This window comes from Macrobrachium rosenbergii, chromosome 5 (genome assembly GCF_040412425.1).
Source record: "Macrobrachium rosenbergii isolate ZJJX-2024 chromosome 5, ASM4041242v1, whole genome shotgun sequence".
Lineage (NCBI taxonomy): Eukaryota > Metazoa > Arthropoda > Malacostraca > Decapoda > Palaemonidae > Macrobrachium > Macrobrachium rosenbergii.
In genome coordinates, this window is record NC_089745.1 from 3,418,515 (window position 1) to 3,440,731 (window position 22,217).

The 22,217-nt window shown below is 37.3% G+C and overlaps 2 protein-coding genes across 7 annotated transcripts in view; one reads left to right on the forward strand and one right to left on the reverse strand.

Annotated features, from left to right (window-relative positions):
- The window catches only part of LOC136838442 (xanthine dehydrogenase/oxidase-like), a 33,677-nt gene extending 22,144 nt beyond the window's left edge, over positions 1 to 11,533 (reverse strand). Inside the window, 8 exon segments of the mRNA XM_067103370.1 lie at positions 816 to 983; positions 2,157 to 2,298; positions 3,020 to 3,182; positions 3,677 to 3,812; positions 4,970 to 5,205; positions 6,214 to 6,310; positions 9,546 to 9,603; positions 11,193 to 11,533. Coding sequence (XP_066959471.1) covers positions 816 to 983; positions 2,157 to 2,298; positions 3,020 to 3,182; positions 3,677 to 3,812; positions 4,970 to 5,205; positions 6,214 to 6,310; positions 9,546 to 9,603; positions 11,193 to 11,249 — 1,057 coding nt within the window. The 5' untranslated portion in view covers positions 11,250 to 11,533.
- The window catches only part of LOC136838440 (N-acetylated-alpha-linked acidic dipeptidase 2-like), a 215,948-nt gene that overhangs the window by 157,235 nt on the left and 36,496 nt on the right, over positions 1 to 22,217 (forward strand). For 2 of the 6 annotated variants that reach the window (XM_067103359.1, XM_067103369.1), the window contains exon 1: positions 21,974 to 22,134. The exons of 2 other annotated variants lie outside the window; for them this stretch is intronic. The gene's annotated coding sequence lies outside the window, so the exon portion shown is untranslated. Of the gene's footprint in view, positions 1 to 20,689; positions 20,738 to 20,854; positions 20,883 to 21,973; positions 22,135 to 22,217 lie in introns of those variants that run through there. 2 more of the 6 variants (XM_067103361.1, XM_067103366.1) reach the window with 2 other exon arrangements.

Sequence of the window (22,217 nt, forward strand, 5' to 3'; positions counted from 1 at the left end):
CCAAAGCAGTATCACCATACCTCAGGTCATTAGACGTCAAAGTAACAAAAATTAAAAATAATACGGAACTACAACATGTCTGATCGTCTGCTATAGAAACTGTCCCTGAAGAGAATAACAATTAATATATGATAAAGCACCTTTCTGACAATGTTAAGGCATTTTTCTATCAAGACTTTTAACAATATCTGAAAGATGGAGTCCTTACCGATAACAGGAAAGGATAGCTCCACCCAACAAGCAACAGGCCAATAACCTTAAAGTTATCTCTTGTATCACAGAGAAAATCACAAATGCAGGTGTGAATCTCGAACAGTAAGAGTTTTGTTTCTGAACCCATTAAGTGCACAGGCTCCAAAGCAAATATCCTTGGTTGTAATTTATCACGTATCATATGTACTCTGCAGTATTACTGATGACAGAGTATTTTAAACATTCATATTTACTTTATTTGCAATAAACAGCTTACTTTTCAGCAGTTCAAAGGAGTTTGTGATATTTAAATGCTCTCTGTTGTTGTTGGAAATCTCTTGGTTGTGTCAGCATACAACTTTAGGCAAGTTGCAAGATTCACATGTGACTGTTGGTAATACTTGTTCAGTAACAAGTCATATTTATTTCATCACTACCTTTTATACTTAACAACTCGCTCACTCACCCTGTTGGCTTCTGGGAGTTCACTGCAACCCATTGCTGTTCACACCAAGTTACTGTGGTGGATGTGCCAATGGCTCACAGTGGACCCTGAGAATGAGCTGAATAAGCAATTTCACCTTTGCACAACTATTAAAAAAAAAAAAAAAAAGATAACATACCTGGTTGCGACTTCACCTGATCCTTGAGTGTATCCTCAAGGGACGAAAGCGTCACAGAAGCACCAAAGGTCAGTCCAGAGTCACTGATGGTCACAGATGTGAGTTGGCATATCTGAGAAGGATTTATCAGGACCGGGTACAATTGGTTCTTGAACCTGACTTCCACACCTGTGAAATTGTAAATGTCTTTATTTTCCTGCAAAAGCCACATTACACGAGGAAGTAAATCTAAATCCTAAAACTTGTGAGATTGAAATACTGAAACTCTCCAGAGATACCACTTTGAATCGAGTGACGCGAAAGGTGGGTCACAAACATTTAGAAAGGGGAATTATGATTTGTGGTCTGCGATTCAAAACACGTGTGATTTTAAATGGTAGGCATCTTAATATTTCAACATACCTTAATATTTAAACTGTCCCACACCTTCAGATGAATGAAGTTATGATTCATGTTATATGTCAGCATAAATGTAGTGTTCAATAGAGAATGCCAAACAGAAACAGGCAAAGAATTACATGATATTGAGCTGGGTTACTGTACTTTCATAACCTCACGGCACCTGACTTAGGAAAAACCATTAATGAAAGAAAGATTTATATTTGTGATCTCTAATTTGTCAAGAGCAGTTAAAATATTTTTTTCTTTAGTATTAGAAACGTTCTGAAAATCATGTATTTGGTTGGGTAGTGTTGATAAATTTTAGGAGTGATGCAGTTGTGCTCTCTCTCTCTCTCTCTCTCTCTCTCTCTCTCTCTCTCTCTCTCTCTCTCTCTCTCTCTCTCTCTCTCTCCTTGTTATGATAACTTACAAACTATTTGTTAAGGACTGTCCACACTGGGAAACATTGTTTGCAATGTGGACAGGCCTTTAGGCAGCATATTCTCTTGTGTCAGCTGTTAAAACACTAAGAGAAGGTTGAAAATACTTTATATTAATAGAAGTTGACATCAGTGCGATAGTATCCCCATGTAAGGACTAGAACCACCGTCTAGTTTACTGACCCGTTCTATCACTAGGCTTATGTTGGTCATGGTCTTAGAACCAAAGCTGCGACGATCTACACTTGGCTTTGTCCATTGTTTGTAAAGTTATTATTCAAGCTACGACGCTCATTCTGGTGTCATTTTAAAGCAGAATTCTCGTACTTTATTGCAGGGTGTTAAAAGGGAACAGACCATCAATATAATGAGTTGAAAATTGGTAAAAATAAACCACAATAATTGACTCTGGCTGTAACGTGGATGGATTAGTCTCATGAGTTTGAGAAAAGTAGGAGGAAACGCCTGCTATCAAACCTAAATTTACCTATTACTAAATGACAGAAAAGACAGTACCCACCCACTTCCGTATTGCCAACGATGATTTTAGCTTCCGGGTGAAGAGACTTTAGCTGCAACAGGCGGGAGAGGGTCAGGGGCCGGTAAAACTTCACCCTGGGGCCAGAGAACTCTAGATCCTGAAGCCTCCAGTCTTTGCGCACCTGAAGCCGTTACGGATGAGAGCTTATTTTAGAGAAATGTTGTATCACTGGATTGTGTACGAGGCAAATATATATATATGATGCACTGAGTACACATTTTTCTTTCAGATTTGTTAGTTTATACACTGCGTCATTCTAAAAATCAGTGAGGTTACGTACGAGTTAAGAATGAATCTCTGAGTGCACATGTTTAAGGCGACTCTCATTCCTAAAATAGCTGAGTCTAGATATGGAAAACGGGCAGTTTTATGTTACTGTTCGGAAAACATTACATGTCGAAACTCCTTCTCAGAAGCCGTTAACTCTTAGAAGAGAATGAACAAATATTTATGTTGATAAATATGAGTAGTTTTGTAGTTTGAGCTCTTGAAATCAATCCCTGCGTTTTAAAGTGCTTTCTGTAACTTTCATAACTCAGAATTTGTCTTCATATTCCTTGGAAGCTTGAATTTCAAGTCAGTGGCTCCTATGGGCTGGTACCATAAAACTAGTGGTTTATCTTGTAAATGATAATAATAATATTTGAGTCTATGTAGTTTACTGGTACATGTGCATAGAAATATAATATTAATAACAGTAATAATAATGATGATAATAAAATTTAAGTCTATATAATTCACTCTCTTGTTAACATTGGCACACATTCATAGACTCAACAGCTCAGACCACGGTCATGCGCAGACGATCTGCGCAGCGACCCATTTAACACCGGACGGCGTACCTTGAGTTCGGGTGGGAAAATGATCTCCTGGGTCGGATCGTAAGGTTTGAAGTCGGCTTCGTCGTGCAGGGCGGCGGAGATGTCAGTTTCCTCGTACAATGGTGCCTGGTCGTCGCTAATGCCATTTGCATATTCCTCGTCGGTGGCGTCCACTTTCCCGTTGCTGGATTGCTAGATACATAGAGATTGTTGGGATGGAAAAGGGTAGGTGAAATCATTAAGACTTTTAAAACTGCTGATATTAAGTAGCTGCTAGATACATAGAGTAATTGTTGGATAGATAGGTAGGTAGAGGGGAAAAGATCGATAGATGGATAGATATAGGTAGGTAGGGGAAAAATACTTTCATCATCTGATGGTAGGCATACAAAACTTCATTAGAGGTTTTGAATTACTAATGCAGGGAAAATAAATAATAAGAAAGGTTCTCAAAAGCTCTCGTTTGTATATATATTTCTAATATGTATTTACATTTACACCACTGTGGATTTCTTCACCGATGATGATAATAATAATAATACTTATTATTATTAATATTATTATTATTATTATTATTATTAAGAATAATAATTATTATTATTATTATTATTATTATTATTATTATTATTATTATTATTATTATTATTCCCTTTCTTTCTTTAATTTGCGTTTATCTGCATTTCCTTACCCATTTTACCATTCAGTTGGCAGCAGTCTTTTCTACCACACCCCTGTAGTGCCTTCCTACCATCTGAAGTGAAACTCCTGAAGGCGTCAATGATGGGACGATACCCGGTACACCTACACAGATTCCCTGCAGGAATACACTTAGAATTGGTGTGTAAATCTCGTAGAGATAGGTGTATTAAAAGTTGCCAGGGGCTATTGAACCTAACACTAATGTAAAATTAGGTGAGTCTAATGCTAAGTGGGTCATGCTATGGAAACAAGTAAAAAAAAAAAAAAAAGTAGAGCTATTTAGGTACACCTACACAAATTAAATGAATTAGTACAGATAGAATTGTTATGCAGTGTTAAAATAGCTATGTTAGAAGGCGCAAGTGATTATTAAGTCTAAATCTAACGTAGAATTATGTGGTCTTTAGTTTTCAAACATATGTGAATCTTGTTGTGAGGGCTTAGAAAATAAAACAGAGAATAGGACTGTTTAGATGTGTGTGAATAGTTGTACAAAAACCAACTTTGATTTAGAAAACCTAATATTAATGCGTAAGTTGGTGGTCTGTAGATTGAACCTTTGATTTGGAAAACTTAATATTAATGTATAAGGCGGTGGTCCATAGTTTAAAATTTCGATTTAGAAAACTTAATATTAATGTAGAAGTTGGTGGTCTGTAGTTTGAACCTTTGATTTAGAAAACTTAAAATTAATGTATAAGTTGGGGGTCTATAGCTTAAGCTTTAGATTTAGAAAACCTAATATTAATGTGTAAGTTGGTGGTCTGTAGTTTGAACCTTTGATTTAGAAAACTTAATGTTAATATATAAGGTGGTCTGTAATTTGAACCTTTGATTTAGAAAACTTAATGTTAATATATAAGGTGGTCTGTAATTTGAACCTTTGATTTAGAAAACTTAATATTAATATATAAGGTGGTGGTCTGCAGTTTGAACCTCTGATTTAGAAAACTTAAAATTAATGTATAAATTGGTGGTCTGTTGTTTGAACCTTTGATTCAGAACACTTAATACTAATGTATAAGGTGATAGTCTGTAGTTGAAAATTTTTATTTGGAAAACCTAATACTATTGTACAAGTAGGTGGTCTGTAGTTTAAACCTCACTGAATCATGCAATGGAACGATAGAAGGAAAAAAAGTGTGTCAAGGAGCATCTGAATAGATATAAAAAAAAACCTTTGATTAAGAAAGAAAATAGGTATTAAAAAAACCTTTGATTAAGAAAGACATTTTTAACATACCCCCACAACCTTACTCCTACAAGCCTTACCTGTCATGTACTCGTCAATCTGAGCCATGACGGGAACGGGACTATTCCTGAGGAGGGTGTACATGGACATGACCATTCCAGGGGTGCAGAAGCCACACTGGGAACCGTGAGCTCTGGCAATTCGCTCCTGGACCGCGTGGAGGCCTGTTTTGGTGGAGCCGATCCCTTCCACTGTGGTCACAGCCAGACCGTGCATGAAAGCAACAAGGGCGAGGCAGGCATTCATTGAATAATGTCTGGGAAGTAGAAATACAAGTATATAATGAGGGTAACGCGAAATGCGAGGTGTCTGACTAGATGAGAATGGCGTGATGTTGATGTAGTGATATTGATGCAGATTCCTAAGCGTCAGTGTGGTAAGTTAAAGATTTACCATTTTCACTGTAAAAGATAACAATTTTATATAGCATTTATTTATATATATATTGTTATTTTTTATAGTGAAAGTGGTAAATTTTGAATTTACCACATTATTACTTAGGAATCTACATTTACCAATATAAATTCTAAGTATTAATACTGCATCATTCTCATATTTATTATATATATATGTGTGTGTTATATATATATATATATATATATATATATATATATATATATATATATATATATATATATGTTATATATATACACACACATACATACATACACACACACATACACACATACATATACACACAAACATGGATAGTCACCAACCCCCCAACGCACCTATCTGCTAAATTCAATTCAAATCGGCAACATTGTCGAGTAATAATATCAACAATAACAATAACAATGAAGGGCATGTATGTTTCGACAGGTCAGTAAATAAATTGATGCATAAATAAAACCATTACAGTGATGCAGAGACATTCTTAAATGTATCTCCACTGACATTTCCAAAACCTAATCTTTAAGTTACAGCTTTAATAATAATAATAATAATAATAATCATCATAATAATAATAATAATAATAATTTTAAAAAACACTCATAGCAGCATGAGTTTTGAAATAGGGAAGCAAATCCTGTTTAGTTATTTTTTTTAATAGATCTGTACAAATCTATTTGTTTCTCCAATAAAAAAATTAAGAAGAAGCTAAACAGAGAAGGCGCTTTTGTATAAGAATCTATGCGAAATAAGTTCTCTCTTTTCAGTCTCAGAGAAGCACTAATAACTAAAATACTTACACTTTGCCTAATAATAATAATAATAATAATAAAGGAAATAAGTTCCCTTAATAACTTTTGAGAATACTCACACCACTTTGCCAGTCTGGACGTTGAATTTGGAGACCATAACAGTACAGGCGCCACAACCGCCCTCTCCACAACCGAGCTTTGTACCACATAACCGAACTGTTTCATTGCCTGTTAAGGAATCTTCGTCACAACCTCTTGCGAGTCGGGTATGGGTATTGTAAAGGCAGTTAGGAGCTTGGCAAAAAATTCCAAGCTGATTAGCGGACTTAATACCCTCTTGTAGGCAATGTTAGTTCACAAAGAAACTGGGTTGAAAATACTAATTTCATTAGCAGAATTACAATATGATGCTGATTCATTTTTATTTGTGTGTGTGTGTGTAAGTTTGTGTCTTTGTGGAAATTACCTACACGGGGTTACGACCATTTTGCTTTGTTCCATGGCAAGATAATTCTCTTTGTATAATATTGATAATTTAGGGAATATTTTAGAATTGCCGAAGTCCCCGTATGGGGTATTGCCATCAGTGTACCTCACGCGGTGGACTTAGGCATTGCTTGAAGTTCTTTGCAGCGTCCCTTTGGCCCCTAGCTGCAATCCCTTTCCATTCCTTTTACTGTACCTCCGTTCATATTCTGTTCTTCCTTCTTACTTGCCACCCTCTCCTAACAATTGGTTCAATAGTGGGACTGCGAGGTTTTCCCCTTCTTACACCTTTCAAACCTTTTTATTCCTCTTGATTTCCCTTTCAGTGCTGAATGACCTCATGGGTCCTAGCGCTTGGCCTCGGCCAAATTCCATTCCATTCTTTCGCATGTTTCGTCAATTGTCGGCAGAATTAAAGTTGTTCCTCCTAAGCTTTTCATAGTGAAATTGTTGGACGTGAATCAATCTGATAATCTCCAGGTACGTTAGACTCGACTCGATGTATATGGACAAAAAATTTTTTATAACAGTCTATTTAATAGTTTTTTGCTGGACCGAAGTGTAAAATTGTTTTCGGGTTTTTGCCGCTGTAGGATGCTGGAACGGTTCTGCCCTAAAACGGAAAACCGCAGTTTCTGCAAAATTTTCGAAATCGAGATATGCCACCCACTGGGCTCGTGATACACTAATACCCAAGTTGCAGTTTCAGAATGATTCTTCAGTGCTTTCCTCGAGTAATTAGGGGATCCCATTTGCTGTATCTGCGAAATCAGTAGTAAGGCATGGGAAAACAGCAGTATCTACCATTTTTCTCAATCTTGTATTTTTGCAGATGCTGAAGTCTTCCATTTTAGGACAGGGGAAGCGCGCTGTTGGCCCAGCGTTCGACTCTCCGACCGGCCAATTAGAGGAATTTATTTCTGGTGATAGAAATTCATTTCTCGTCATAATGTGGTTCGGATTCCACAATAAGCTGTAGGTCCCGTTGCTAGGTAACCAGTCGGTTCTAGCCACGTAAAATAAATCTATCCTTCGGGCCAGCCCTAGGAGAGCTGTTAATCAGCTCAGTGGTCTGGTTAAACTAAGATATACTTAACTTAGGACAAAGGAAGAACATTTTGCAATTGCTAAGAACATTTTGCAATTGCTAAGAACATTTTGCAATTGCTAAGAAAATTTTGCAATTGCTGAGTCAGAATAATGAGGACGATAACCAGTGAGAATAATGTTAAAAGGGTTTCTTAGGACTGTTGAACCTTGTGATAATCTTCACAATTTTCACTACATCTTTAGAGCATGATATCTTGAAGGCATGATGAGTCAGCACCCCTTAGGCGGGGCAATGCTGTCAGTGACTGTAGGCATTACTTGAGGTTCTTTGCAGCGTGCCTTCGGCCCCTAGCTGCAACCCCTTTCGTTCCTTTTACTGTACCTCTGTTCATATTCTCTTTCTTCCATCTTACTCTCCTTAACCCTCTCCTAACAGCTGATTCATAGTGCAACTGCTTTGAGGTTTTCCTCCTGTTACACCTTTCAAACCTTTTACCGTCACTTTCCATTTCAGCGCTGAATGAGCTCTTAGGTCCCAGTGCTTGGCCTTTGGTCTAAATTCTATATGCTATTCAGTTCAATTCATGATGAGTCAGGAGCACTAAAGGTCGACCAGATGGAGAATCTCGATAAAATGAAAGTGATTAAATGGTTTGCTCATGCGCCCTCAGATCTTAAAAACTGTTGAGGCTAGAGGGCTGCAAATTGGTATGTTGATCATCCACTCTCCAGTCATCAAACATACCAAATTGCAGCCCTCTAGCCTCAGTAGTTTTCATTTCTTTAAGGTTAAAGTTAGCCATGATCGTGCATCTGGTAACGCTATGGGTGCCAACAACACAGGCTCATACAGCATTATACTCTGTACTGAAAACTCGGCGTTTTTTACTTGTTTATTTCTTTATTTATTTTTTGCTCTTAGAGGTGTTTACGCACTTCAGTGATGCAGAGAGTACTTCAGGACTTTCGTTGATCCACAGGCTTTTAATAGGTTGCCAGCCTTAGAGGTTTATCTTTAAAGTTATTGCTTTTGTTCTAGAAAGAATCAGAATTGATATCCGTCGGCCGTAAAGCATTCATAATATTTTAGAATAATTGCAGGGCTGGAGAACAATCTGCCTTTCTAGACCCGGTAAAATCGCCAGTTCCAGAGCTGTGTGTTCGAAATTGTTGGAACCATTTACAGTCTGTAATATAATCCCACACAGAGTGTTCAGTAATAATAATAATAATAATAATAATAATAATAATAATAATAATAATAAGTGGCACGAACACCAACCTGACGGAGTGCTAGAAAACGATTAGGCAAAGATCCTCTGGGACTATGGCGTCAGAACAGATAGGGTGATGCGTGCCAGTAGACCAGGCGTGACGTTGATTGACAAAATCAGGAAGAAAGTATCACTCACTGATGTGGCAGTACCATGGGACACCAGAGTAGGTGAGAAAAAAAAGAGAAAGAATTGGTAAGTATCAAGACCTGAAAATCGAAATAAAAAGGATATGGGATATGCCAGTGGAAATTGTACCCATAATCATAGGAACACTAGGCACGATCCCAAGATCCCCGAAAAGGATCTTGAAAAACTAGATGCCGAAGTAGCTCCAGGACTCATGCAGAAGAGTGTGCTACTAGAAACAGCGCACATAGTGAGAAAAGTGATGGACTCCTAAGGCGGCAGGATGTAACCCGGAACCCCACCCTATAAAAACCACCCAGTCGAATAGGATGACTGTGACAGACCAAAAGAAATAATGATAGTAATAATAATACTTTGCATTGCTCTTTTCCGAATGCCACTGTCATAAATACCCTTATTCTAGTTCAGTCACCAATAAAAAGATTTATACTAACTACAATGTTCATTCATGCGTCTAATAAACGCAACAGGCTTCCTGAATAAAAGGATACGTCTTTTCCTCAGGTAGAAAAGCAGCGTCCACTCGGGATCGACGCAGCTGTCCTCGATCTGCAAGAAGAGCACAAAAGATTGAATGAGTTTATTTGCGTGTATGACCAAGCAAGGCTGTGGAACAGCCTCCTTGAAGAAGATGTCGTGCAATTGGAACTTCTTCAGAAGTTCAAGCGAAGGTGCAATGCATTGCTACCCTAATACTATTCTCTTTGCATTTCAGTGCATTTTTATCTATTTGTTAATTTATTAATTTAATTATTTTTTTTTCTTTTTTTAATAAGTGAGTGGGGTCGCTTCTTTCTATATTTCCATTTACTTCCTCTTACTTCTTCCTAATGAACACCTTAATATTCTTTGGAAGCTTGGATTTCAAGTCAGTGGCCCCTTTGGTGGGCTTGTTCCAGATGAATAACTTTCATCCTCTGAATAATAATAATAATAATAATAATAATAATAATAATAATAATAATAATAATAATAATAATAATAAAAAGTTACGTTCACAGTGCCAAGATGAAAGCAAACTGTCACAGACAAAAGTAACAGGAAGGTTTATTAAGAGGGAAGAAATTAAAAAATATCGTTTTGTTTAAAAAAAGGAGGTATACTTTACATTTCCAGCTAAGTGATCTCTAAGAAAAACTGGAAGTAAACGGAAGAAAATCTAAAACTTGGTAAGGAAAGGGGGCAGATAGATAGAAAGAGTGTCTTGGGGCCCTTAAACAGAAAATAAGTTGCGGCCTTCCCTTCTCACTCAGACCCAGTGCGAGTTGTCAGACGAAGAAGCTGGGCGAGGAAGATAAGCGCCAAAGGATAGAAATATATCAAAGGATAGGTTAAAATACAAAGGCAGCTATACATTGGTTAGAAAGCAGAGTAGGGGAAAATCTACATTGAAAAACAGTACAGTCACAAGCAGAAGGTTGGGTTTACAGAGTCGTGTATCAGTTGCCTTCGAGAGACAACAAAAGATTCAAAAACTCTTCAGAGAAATGCTGCCCTAAAATGGAAAACTGCAGTGTCTGCAAAATTTCGAAATTGAACTTTGCCACGTGTTGGGCTCGTGGAACACAAAATACTGTACACAAGTTACGGCAGTTTCAGAATGATTCTTCAATTCTTTCCACGATTATTTAGGGGGTCCCATTCGCAGTATCTGCAAAATCAGTAGTAAGGCAAGGGAAAACTGCAGTATCTACTATTTGTTCTCAGTTTTGTATTTTTGCAGACACTGCAGTCTTCCATTTTAGGGCAGAATGGCGAATAATCATAGAGAGAGAGAGAGAGAGAGAGAGAGAGAGAGAGAGAGAGAGAGAGAGAGAGAGAGAGAGAGAGAGAAAAGGGAACACAAGCTTTGCTTTCAGCAGCTGCAACTATAAATTGGTTTAGTAAAAAGGTAGGGTTGAATATACAGAGAAAACAATAGTACGGTTACCAGCAGAAATCAGGTGTACAGAATCGCTTGCTAGACTGCATCATGTGCCATGCAGATACCAAGAGCGACGACACATGATTCAGAAACTCTGCTGCAAAGATGACCAGACATCGGTAAGACATGGCAGGTCTTTAGTGGCCGGCTGGCTTGTATAAGCCTGTTGCCTTGCAGCCACACAATAACCTTTTTCGCAGTTTTCCCTCCTTACCTTTTTGCCATTGACGAAAAAGACGAGTGTCTTAGATATTTCCGGTTCGTCAGGCATCGTTGTCCTTTGTTGTCTCTTCACCTCACGGAATCTTTTCGAGAGTTGCGATGTCCTCTTACTGATTTATGGTTGCTAAAACTAGCGTCGCCTTACTGAGCGTCATCAGCTTTCTGCGAGCCTTCTCTACGTTTCACAAACTCTCGCGATAATTTGTTTCCTCTCATTTGTCTCTGATTTCAGGCGGTGGTCCAAAGGCTTCTGCTGCAAGAGAGCATTCTGATACTGATAAGGGTTGAAATGCAGTGACGGTCCTCCACTGCTGCTTGTTTGCTTGGTAAGATTACACTTTTATCTCCACGGTTTTTTGCCAGTGTCAGACCTCTCTCTCTCTCTCTCTCTCTCTCTCTCTCTCTCTCTCTCTCTCTCTCTCTCTCTCTGTTCTCGAGTATCGTCGATAATCTCTTGTTCATTTGCTTCAAGGACAGAGGAATAAAAGTGTTTAATAACTCCTGTTTTCGTTGTTCAAGAAAAAACTGTCTTCTGTTATTTAGTTATGAATGATTTATCTTTGTTTGTTTCACATTTTGTGGGTTCTTAATTGCCTGTTTTCTGGGGTCCTTCTGTTGTATTTTTCACATTTTGTGGTTCTAATTATCTGTTTTCTGGAGGTCCTCTGGTGTATTTTTCACATTTTGTGGGTTCTTAATTATCTGTTTTCTGGGGTCCTCTCTGGTGTATTTTTCACATTTTGTGGGTTCTTAATTATCTGTTTTCTGGGGTCTTCTGGTGTATTTTTCACATTTGTGGTTCTATTTACCTGTTTTGTGGGGTCCTCTGGTGTATATTTCACATTTTGTGGGTTCTTCATACCTGTTTTCTGAGGTTCTCTCTGGTGTATATTTCACATTTTGTGGGTTCTTAATTACCTGTTTTCTGGGTCCCTCTGTGTGTATATTTCACATTTTGTGGTTCTTAATTACCTGTTTTCTGGGGTCCTCTCTGGTGTATTTTTCACAGTTTGTGGGTTCTTAATTACCTGTTTTCTGGGGTCCTCTCTGGTGTATATTTCACATTTTGTGGGTTCTTAATTACCTGTTTTCTGAGGTTCTCTCTGGTGTATATTTCACATTTTGTGGGTTCTTAATTACCTGATTTCTGGGGTCTTCTCTGTTGTATATTTCACATTTTGTGGGTTCTTAATTACCTGTTTTTTCTTCTGTTGTATATTTCTACAGGTTCTTAATTTCTCTGTCCCCTCTGGTGTATTTTTCACATTTGTGGTTTTAATTACCTGTTTTTGAGGTTCCTCTGGTGTATATTTCACATTTTGTGGGTTCTAATTACCTGTTTTCTGGGGTCTTCTGGTGTATATTTCACATTTTGTGGTTCTTAATTACCTGTTTTCTGGTCTTCTGTTGTATATTTCACATTTTGTCGGTTCTTAATTATCTGTTTTCTGAGGTCCTCTCTGGTGTATTTTTCACATTTTGTGGGTTCTTAATTACCTGTTTTCTGGGGTCCTCTCTGGTGTATATTTCACATTTTGTGGGTTCTTAATTACCTGTTTTCTGAGGTTCTCTCTGGTGTATATTTCACATTTTGTGGGTTTTAATTACCTGTTTTCTGAGGTTCTCTCTGGTGTATATTTCACATTTTGTGGGTTCTTAATTACCTGTTTTCTGGGGTCCTCTCTGGTGTATTTTTCACATTTTGTGGGTTCTTAATTACCGTTTTTGTGGGGTCCTCCCTGGTGTATTTTTCACATTTTGTGGGCTCTTAATTACTTGTTTTCTGAGGTTCTCTCTGGTTTACTTTTCACATTTTGTGGGTTCTTAATTACCTGTTTTCTGAGGTTCTCTCTGGTGTATATTTCACATTTTGTGGGTTCTTAATTACCTGTTTTGTGGGGTCCTCTCTGGTGTATTTTTCACATTTTGTGGGTTCTTAATTACCTGTTTTGTGGGGTCCTCTCTGGTGTATTTTTCACATTTTGTGGTTCTAATTACCTGTTTTCTGAGGGTCCCTCTGGTGTATTTTTCACATTTTGTGGGTTCTTAATTACCTGTTTTCTGGGGTCCTCTCTGGTGTATATTTCACATTTTGTGGGTTCTTAATTACCTGTTTTCTGGGGTCCTCTCTGGTGTATTTTTCACATTTTGTGGGTTCTTAATTACCTGTTTTCTGGGGTCCTCTCTGGTGTATTTTTCACATTTTGTGGTTCTAATTACCTGTTTTCTGGGGTCTTCTGGTGTATATTTCACATTTTGTGGTTCTAATTACCTGTTTTCTGGGGTCTTCTGTTGTATATTTACATTTTGTTGGTTCTAATTATCTGTTTTCTGAGGGTCCTCTGGTGTATTTTTCACATTTTGTGGTTCTAATTACCTGTTTTCTGGAGGTCCTCTCTGGTGTATATTTCACATTTTGTGGGTTCTTAATTACCTGTTTTCTGGGGTCTTCTCTGTTGTATATTTCACATTTTGTGGGTTCTTAATTACCTGTTTTCTGGGGTCCTCTCTGTTGTATATTTCACATTTTGTGGGTTCTTAATTATCTGTTTTCTGAGGTCCTCTCTGGTGTATTTTTCACATTTTGTGGGTTCTTAATTACCTGTTTTCTGGGGTCCTCTCTGGTGTATATTTCACATTTTGTGGGTTCTTAATTACCTGTTTTCTGAGGTTCTTCTGTGTATATTTCACATTTTGTGGGTTCTTAATTACCTGTTTTCTGAGGTTCTCTGGTGTATTATTTCACGTTTTGTGGTTTTAATTACCTGTTTTGTGGGGTCCCTCTGGTGTATTTTTCACATTTTGTGGGTTCTTAATTACCTGTTTTTGGGGTTCTCCCTGGTGTATTTTTCACATTTTGTGGCTCTAATTACTTGTTTTCTGAGGTTCTCTGGTTTACTTTTTCACATTTTGTGGTTCTTAATTACCTGTTTTCTGAGGTCCTCTCTGGTATATTTCACATTTTGTGGGTTCTTAATTACCTGTTTTGTGGGGTCCTCTGTGTATTTTTCACATTTTGTGGTTCTTAATTACCTGTTTGGGGTCCCTTGGGTATTTTTCACATTTTGTGGTTGTATACTCTTTTTGAGGTCCTCTGGTGTATTTTTCACATTTTGTGGGTTCTTAATTACCTGTTTTGGAGGTCTCTCTTTTGTATTTTTCACGTTTTGTGGGTTCTTAATTACCTGTTTTGTGGGTCCTGGTATTATTTCACATTTTGTGGGTTCTTAATTACCTGTTTTCTGAGGTCCTCTCTGGTGTATTTTTCTACATTTTGTGGGTTCTAATTACCTGTTTTCTGGGGTCCTCTGGTGTATATATTTTCACATTTTGTGGTTCTAATTACCTGTTTTCTGAGGTTCTCTCTGTGTATTTTTCACATTTTGTGGGTTCTTAATTACCTGTTTTGTGGGGTCCTCTGGTGTATTTTTCACATTTTGTGGGTTCTAATTATCTGTTTTCTGGGTCCTCTGGTATTTTTCACGTTTTGTGGGTTCTAATACCTGTTTTCTGGAGGTCCTCTCTGGTGTATATTTCACATTTTGTGGTTCTTAATTACCTGTTTTCTGGGGTCCTCTGGTGTATTTTTCACATTTTGTGGGTTCTAATTATCTGTTTTCTGGGGTCCTCTGGTGTATTTTTCACATTTTGTGGTTCTAATTACCTGTTTTCTGAGGTCCTCTGGTGTATTCACACTTTTGTGGTTCTAATTACCTGTTTTCTGGGGTCCTCTCTGGTATTTTTCACATTTTGTGGGTTAATTACCTGTTTTGTGGGTCCTCTGGTGTATATTTTCATTTTGTGGGTTCTTAATTACCTGTTTTCTGAGGTCCTCTCTGGTGTATATTTCACATTTTGTGGGTTCTTAATTACCTGTTTTGTGGGGTCCTCTCTGGTGTATTTTTCACATTTTGTGGGTTCTTAATTATCTGTTTTCTGAGGTCCTCTCTGGTGTATTTTTCACATTTTGTGGGTTCTTAATTATCTGTTTTCTGAGGTCCTCTGGTGTATTTTTTCACATTTGTGGGTTCTAATTACCTGTTTTCTGGGGTCCTCTCTGGTGTATTTTTCACATTTTGTGGGTTCTTAATTATCTGTTTTCTGGAGGTCCTCTGGTGTATTTTTCACATTTTGTGGGTTCTAATTACCTGTTTTCTGAGGTCCTCTGGTGTATTTTTTTTCACATTTTGTGGGTTCTTAATTATCTGTTTTCTGAGGTCCTCTCTGGTGTATTTTTCACATTTTGTGGGTTCTTAATTACCTGTTTTCTGAGGTCCTGTCTGGTGTATTTTTCACATTTTGTGGGTTCTAACAATTGTTTTCTGAGGTCCTCTCTGGTGTATTTTTCACATTTGTGGGTTCTAATTACCTGTTTTCTGAGGTCCTCTGGTGTATTTTTCACATTTTGTGGTTCTAATTATCTGTTTTCTGGGGTCCTCTCTGGTGTATTTTTCACATTTTGTGGGTTCTTAATTACCTGTTTTCTGAGGTCCTCTCTGGTGTATTTTTCACATTTTGTGGGTTCTTAATTACCTGTTTTCTGAGGTCCTCTCTGGTGTATTTTTCACATTTTGTGGGTTCTTAATTACCTGTTTTCTGGGGTCCTCTCTGGTGTATTTTTCACATTTTGTGGGATCTTAATTACCTGTTTTCTGGGGTCCTCTCTGGTGTATTTTTCACATTTTGTGGGTTCTTAATTACCTGTTTTCTGAGGTCCTCTCTGGTGTATTTTTCACATTTTGTGGGTTCTTAATTACCTGTTTTGTGGGGTCCTCTCTGGTGTATTTTTTTCATTTTGTGGTTCTTAATTACCTGTTTTCTGAGGTCCTCTCTGGTGTATTTTTCACATTTTGTGGGTTCTTAATTACCTGTTTTCTTGGGTCCTCTCTGGTGTATATTTCACATTTTGTGGGTTCTTAATTACCTGTTTTCTGAGGTCCCTCTGGTGTATATTTCACATTTTGTGGTTCTAATTACCTGTTTTCTGGGGTGTATATATATTCACATTTTGTGGGTTCTAATTACCTGTTTTGTGGGGTCCTCTGTCTGGTGTATTTTTCACATTTTGTGGGTTCTTAATTACCTGTTTTCTGGGGTCCTCTCTGGTGTATATTTCACATTTTGTGGGTTCTTAATTATCTGTTTTCTGAGGTCCTCTCTGGTGTATATTTCACATTTTGTGGGTTCTTAATTACCTGTTTTCTGGGGTCCTCTCTGGTGTATATTTCACATTTTGTGGGTTCTAATTACCTGTTTTCTGGGGTCCTCTGGTGTATATTTTCATTTTGTGGGTTCATTTTGTTTTGGTCCTCTGGTGTATATTTATTTTGTGTTCTTTAATTATCTGTTTTCTGAGTTTTCTGGTGTATATTTCACATTTTGTGGGTTCTTAATTACCTTTTTTCTGAGGTCCTCTCTGGTGTGTTTAAATATGTCTTCGTAAAAAGTACGTTATTTCTGATATTCTCTGTATGTTTTTACAAGTAATCTTACGTTCAGCTGATTATCTCTGTATGTTTTTGCAAGTAATCTTACGTTCAGCTGATTAACTTCAGTTTTAAGTGGACAAAACACTTTTTAAGTGTTTTGTCCACTTCATTCCATCATCCAACCACAAAAACTCCCTACTGTGTGACCCCATCTTGGAATTCGTTGTTCAAGAGAAAACTGTCTTCTTTTTTTTAGTTATGAATGATTTACTGTGTGACCCCATCTTGGAATTCTGTTTGTATGCTTTTTCACTTGTCTCACATTTATAGCTAGATTTGTCACCCTTTTCTCTCCAACTTAAACTTCTGCTTCATCTTTTGCCTCTACCAAACAATGATCAGTTATACATCCAGCAACTCCTCAACATTATATCCATTACCTTGTTCTTTCCATTTCATTGTACTAATTTATATCTGAAAAAATTTTAACTTATATATCAGCTTAACCACTTACACACACACACACACACACACACACATTGACACACACACACACACATATATATATATATATATATATATATATATATATATATATATATATATATACACATGTGTGTGTATGTATGTATGTATGTCTTATGTATGTGTATGCATACATACATAAACTGTATATATATACATATATATATAATTGTGTGTGTGTGAAAAGGCGGTGGTGCTTGGCGACTAAAATGTTAGGAAACTGATGATTAGAAAGTTTTTTCAGATTATAAGTTAGTACACAGTAGATAGTACATATATATATATATATATATATATATATATATATATATATATATATTTATATATACGTGTGTGTGTATGTACGTACGTATGTATGTATGTGTACACATATAAATGCATACATATATATACACACACATGCAAGAGTGTGCCAAGGTACAAAGCCAGCTCAGTTTAGCAACAACAAGAGTCATTTTTTATATTAAAGCTGATTGAATGCTGATATCATCAGCGTTGATCATGATGAGAGATTAAAAGGAGACCAAATACCCTATGACTCTTAGTGATGTGGTCTTAAGACAAAATGTTTATGATACCTTGCTTGCACTACTTCAGAACAAGTTGAAATTTGCACTACTTGGTTCCTTTAGATGTCCCCTTTGAGGAAAGTGAGGCTTGAAATTCACTTCTAACTTGGAGATTCAACCCCTTGCGTTTTATATCTAAGAGAAGCCAGGAAAAATAAGTTAGGTTATCCTTGTACTGGTATCTGACTTTAAACAGAAATATATACAAAATGTTTTCACATATTTGGAGGGTTTGCAATAATTAATTGTTTAATTTATTACTGATCAATTCAGAAAAATTGTATTTAACTACCTGTTATATATATGTCACTTTTCTTATTACTGATTTCTAGCACTGGTCTGTGAAAAATACAAAATATATATCGTCAATATAAGAGTCACCTCGCAGAGTAAATGGATTTTATTTATCTTCTCTTTTTATCAAACAAAATAAATAATTAACACATTGAATATTTGAAAATAAACAAAGAAAGAACTCCTTGTCGTTTCGTAGGGTAAACTAGAAGTTTAACTTCAGCAAGAAATAAAACAGGTGTAGAAATTCCAACCTCAAGAAATAAAACAAGTCTAGAAGTTCCAGCCACAGTTCACATCATAGCGATCGTCAAAATCTCTTTCACTTCCAATATCCTCAACATTGTGTTCCTTCCTGTTTGTTAGATCATCACATTGTTGAAAGAAACAGGAAGTTGAACAGATCTCACCAGCTTGTCTGCATTGGCAGTTATGACCTTCACAGCAATTGTCTTTGCAGCGTAAGCGAGTAATATCTGTTAATTCTACTGGAGCAGATTCATTCTCATACAAAGTAGGTTGTTGAAGTCCATTAATGTTGTCTACATGCCATCCATTACCAATAGGGTCAGGCATTCTGGGCTTAGCTGAGTGGCTCTGACGCCATACTGTGGTCTGATACCTGGCTGTCCCCTCTGATAGATTGCAGAAGTGCTGTCACATCCAGAGAGAGCTTGGACAACCGGTGGAATATTGCATGTATCCGAACCGAGCTTGCTGGCTATCTCATGAACTGGAATGTGGCTTTCCTTTGTAAAATCTTGCTCTGAATGTTCAAGTAGTATATAAGTGGCACTAAGACATCTGTGATGACCATTGAATGTTGGTTTGAGAGGCTCACTGCATGCAACATTAGGAGTGTGGCTGCCTCTTCCATGAATCCATTTCAGTTCGTCCATAGCAGACACGCGACCTTCTTATAGGACTTTTACTAGTTTACTAGCTCTCCATTTTCGAACCCTTCAGCTAATATTATTGATTTCCCTGTAGGAAGCAGCTCACTGCCGTGTGAGCAAATATAATCAGGGTTAAAGGAAGCAAGACCTGTCTTACTTGAAACTGACTTCAGAAAGCATCGGTCACTGGGGACAAGTCTATTCCCACGAATAGGAATGGTGATCCAGAATCGGTGGTTCCACGGCGATCTCTCTCAGATGACTTAATACTGAACTCCTTGTCTTATCCATAGAACGCCTTCAACATCAAGATTCATATCTAGATTGTTTAAAATTTTGATGAGTCTTTTTAGCACTGTGTTCCCAAGATCATTGAAGGACTTAAAACGGTTTTCGTTCAAGCTCTGTATCATGCCATGCCATCACCAAGTTTGGCTGGATATTGATGAGTATTCATTTAGTTCCTCCTCTAAACATAGGTAAGTAGTTTTGAAAATTTCACTGAAATCCCTTCGATAGTTTGTGTGGGGCAGGGTGACCCGACTTGACCAGGAAAGCCAGCCTTGGTCTGATCTTGCTGAGAATTTATTCAGTACCTCTAAACAGATATAAGTAGTTCTGAAATTTTAATTGAAATCCGGTCAGTAGTTTTTGTGTAATCTTGTTAAAAACACACACAGACAGCTAAAATAATAAATTAATAAATAAAAGGACAAATAAAGAAATGAATTATCACAGGTCACATAACCTCCTAGGCGGAGGTAGTAAGAATATGCTATAATATGCTGAAATAATCTCTAAACGTTAAATAATGCGTTTTTTACGTATATGGAGCAAAAAAAAAAAAATTCACTACAACCAACAGACACCTTAAAGAACAAATTAAACCAAATTTTGCTTTGTTCTGAAGTAATGCAGAGTATCTCCATTTTTTAGCCTCTTTTCAGAGCTAGGCAGCTACTCTTATCATGAGTCTTTGGCTGCCAACTTTAGCTTCTTGGAACCTCAAGTGGTCGTCAGGTACGTAGGAGCAAAACCCAGGCACTGGTGGCAAAAAGGACATTCGGGCAATTTCGGGGCTTTAGTAAGAAACCGAGAAATGGTAAAGTGTGAGGAGATGGGTCAACAGAATGAAAATTGACCACAATTGGTAATTTTGATGATCTTGACAAACGGGGTGAGTTTATCAGTAGCGCCATCATCATCCACTCCGCAGGGGGCTAGTGCAGTCAGCGCACCTACGCATTTCAAGGTTCTTTGGACCCTAACTGCAGCCTCTTTCATTCCTGTGACTCTACCTCCGTTCATATTCTCTCCCTTCCATCTTACTTTCCACCCTCTCCTAACGATTGTTTCACAATACAACTGCGAGGTTTCCTTCCTGATGCGCCATTTAAACCCCCTTTACTCTCATTATCCCCTTCAGCACTGAATGACCTCATAGGTCCCAGCGCTTTGACTTAAATTTTATATTCCGATTCCAGTTCCAATCTTGGGTATACAGAGGTACGTACAGAAAGAAGGATTCCGTTAGTGAATGGTTATGAAACATTCAGAGCAGCTGACCTTGACTTATGCGACTGTTGTGCTTTCGAAGTACAGGCACAGCGAAAACTAAAAGTAAAATTTTTTGTTAGCGAAAAAAATGACCTTGGCACTTTACCAGGGCACAGCCAAGATACGAGCAGAGATAATGTAAACTCTCTTGATGTTTTTTTTAATAGGTCTTCAGTTAGATTAACTTGATAAGATAAAAAAAAGTGAAGTCGTACTAAGTCTCAACCACTTACAACCAGAGCACTACGCCGCAAGAGACTGGGATCAGTGAGTGTATATAGATATTAAAAGCATTGATAACGTTAAAGCAAACTCGGGTTCAGGAGGTAGTGCGGTTTTCAATGCTCTTTTGAAATTTAAATAAATAATAACGGTTTCTAGACAAGGAAGGAGCTGTTGAGAGAGAACACTTGTGAGTCTAGGGCTATAACCCAAGGTTCTTCTTTTAAAGTTACGGCTTAATTTATTGTAAACAGCATCACGAAAACGTTTTTTTTTGCCATTTTTCAGCTTCTTGACGATAAACTACTCCAAGTGTTGAAATTAACCCAAGCATAGTCAACAAAAATCACAATTACACTAGCAACTTATGTCAATATTACCAACAAGTTTGGTCTAAAAATTAAGGGGCAAATCCGAACATATCGTGCTGAGCGCGCTAACTGGTTACTCAGGCTAAAAAGGCTGTTATATTAGTCATTATTGCCAAATATACAAATGGTGTCAAAATGGTTATTAGAAAGATCTGTCTCATATATAGATTTCTCTTACGAATTGTTTCTGAACGTTCCAAAGAGTGTCGTTCAGCAAGTTTTTTTTTTACCGCTGAAATTACTTTCTTCTTCAACATAACTGAATAAATAACTTAAGGACATAATTGTTTTGTTACCTAACGTAATTTAAAAATCGTAATAGTTGTATTAATCCTGAGAATACTGATTACATATACATTTTTTCTGTCCGTTGGCTTACATCAAAATGTAACAAAAAATACATGTAATTCTCAGCGGCTTGTAAGGTTCCTTTGTGAAACGTCTATATGATATTAAGCCTTAAAGCAACCGAGTGTAACTAAGCCAATAAAATCAAACACTTCTAACTTCAACCATATTATTTCGCCCGCTGATACCCAGGCAATATTTTTGTTCTAGAAACGTACACAATCAGTTTAGTTAATATTTTCTCCAGTCGTATTAATGGCGCGGTGACACGAAGACAAACAACAACGATGTGTTTAGCATTTATTTTCCACATTATTGAAAACTTACACGATTTTTTATCTCTTAATCTAACAAATTGATCTATCAGTTGACACAAGTGCAATGCATAACCGTCGAGAGATTCTCAGAGGCGAGTTGCCGTCTTGGTGCTTTTTTATTCCTTGGATTTTTTTTTCACTCTTATCAGGTTGTTGGGATGGGGGGGGAGGTCACAAATGGTGGGATTTCGGAAACAAAAAACTCGATCAGTTATTTATTACTGACAACAAAAAAGTTGAAAGATAGCAGATTTTACTGCAGATGGCAACAGTAGAACCTACTCGATGGTTGCTCGTGTTGCCAACTCTTGCAAGTGTGTCCATAGTTAAATTAAAAATAATAATAATAATACTAACAAGGAGGCTTTCTGTACTCAGTTTATCGACTCGGCCGTACAGGGCGTAGGTAGGTGTTAAGAAAAGACAACATTCTACATAGTTTTTCAGTGGGGCAAATGTTCTCAACTCCATCTCAGAATATTTAAACCT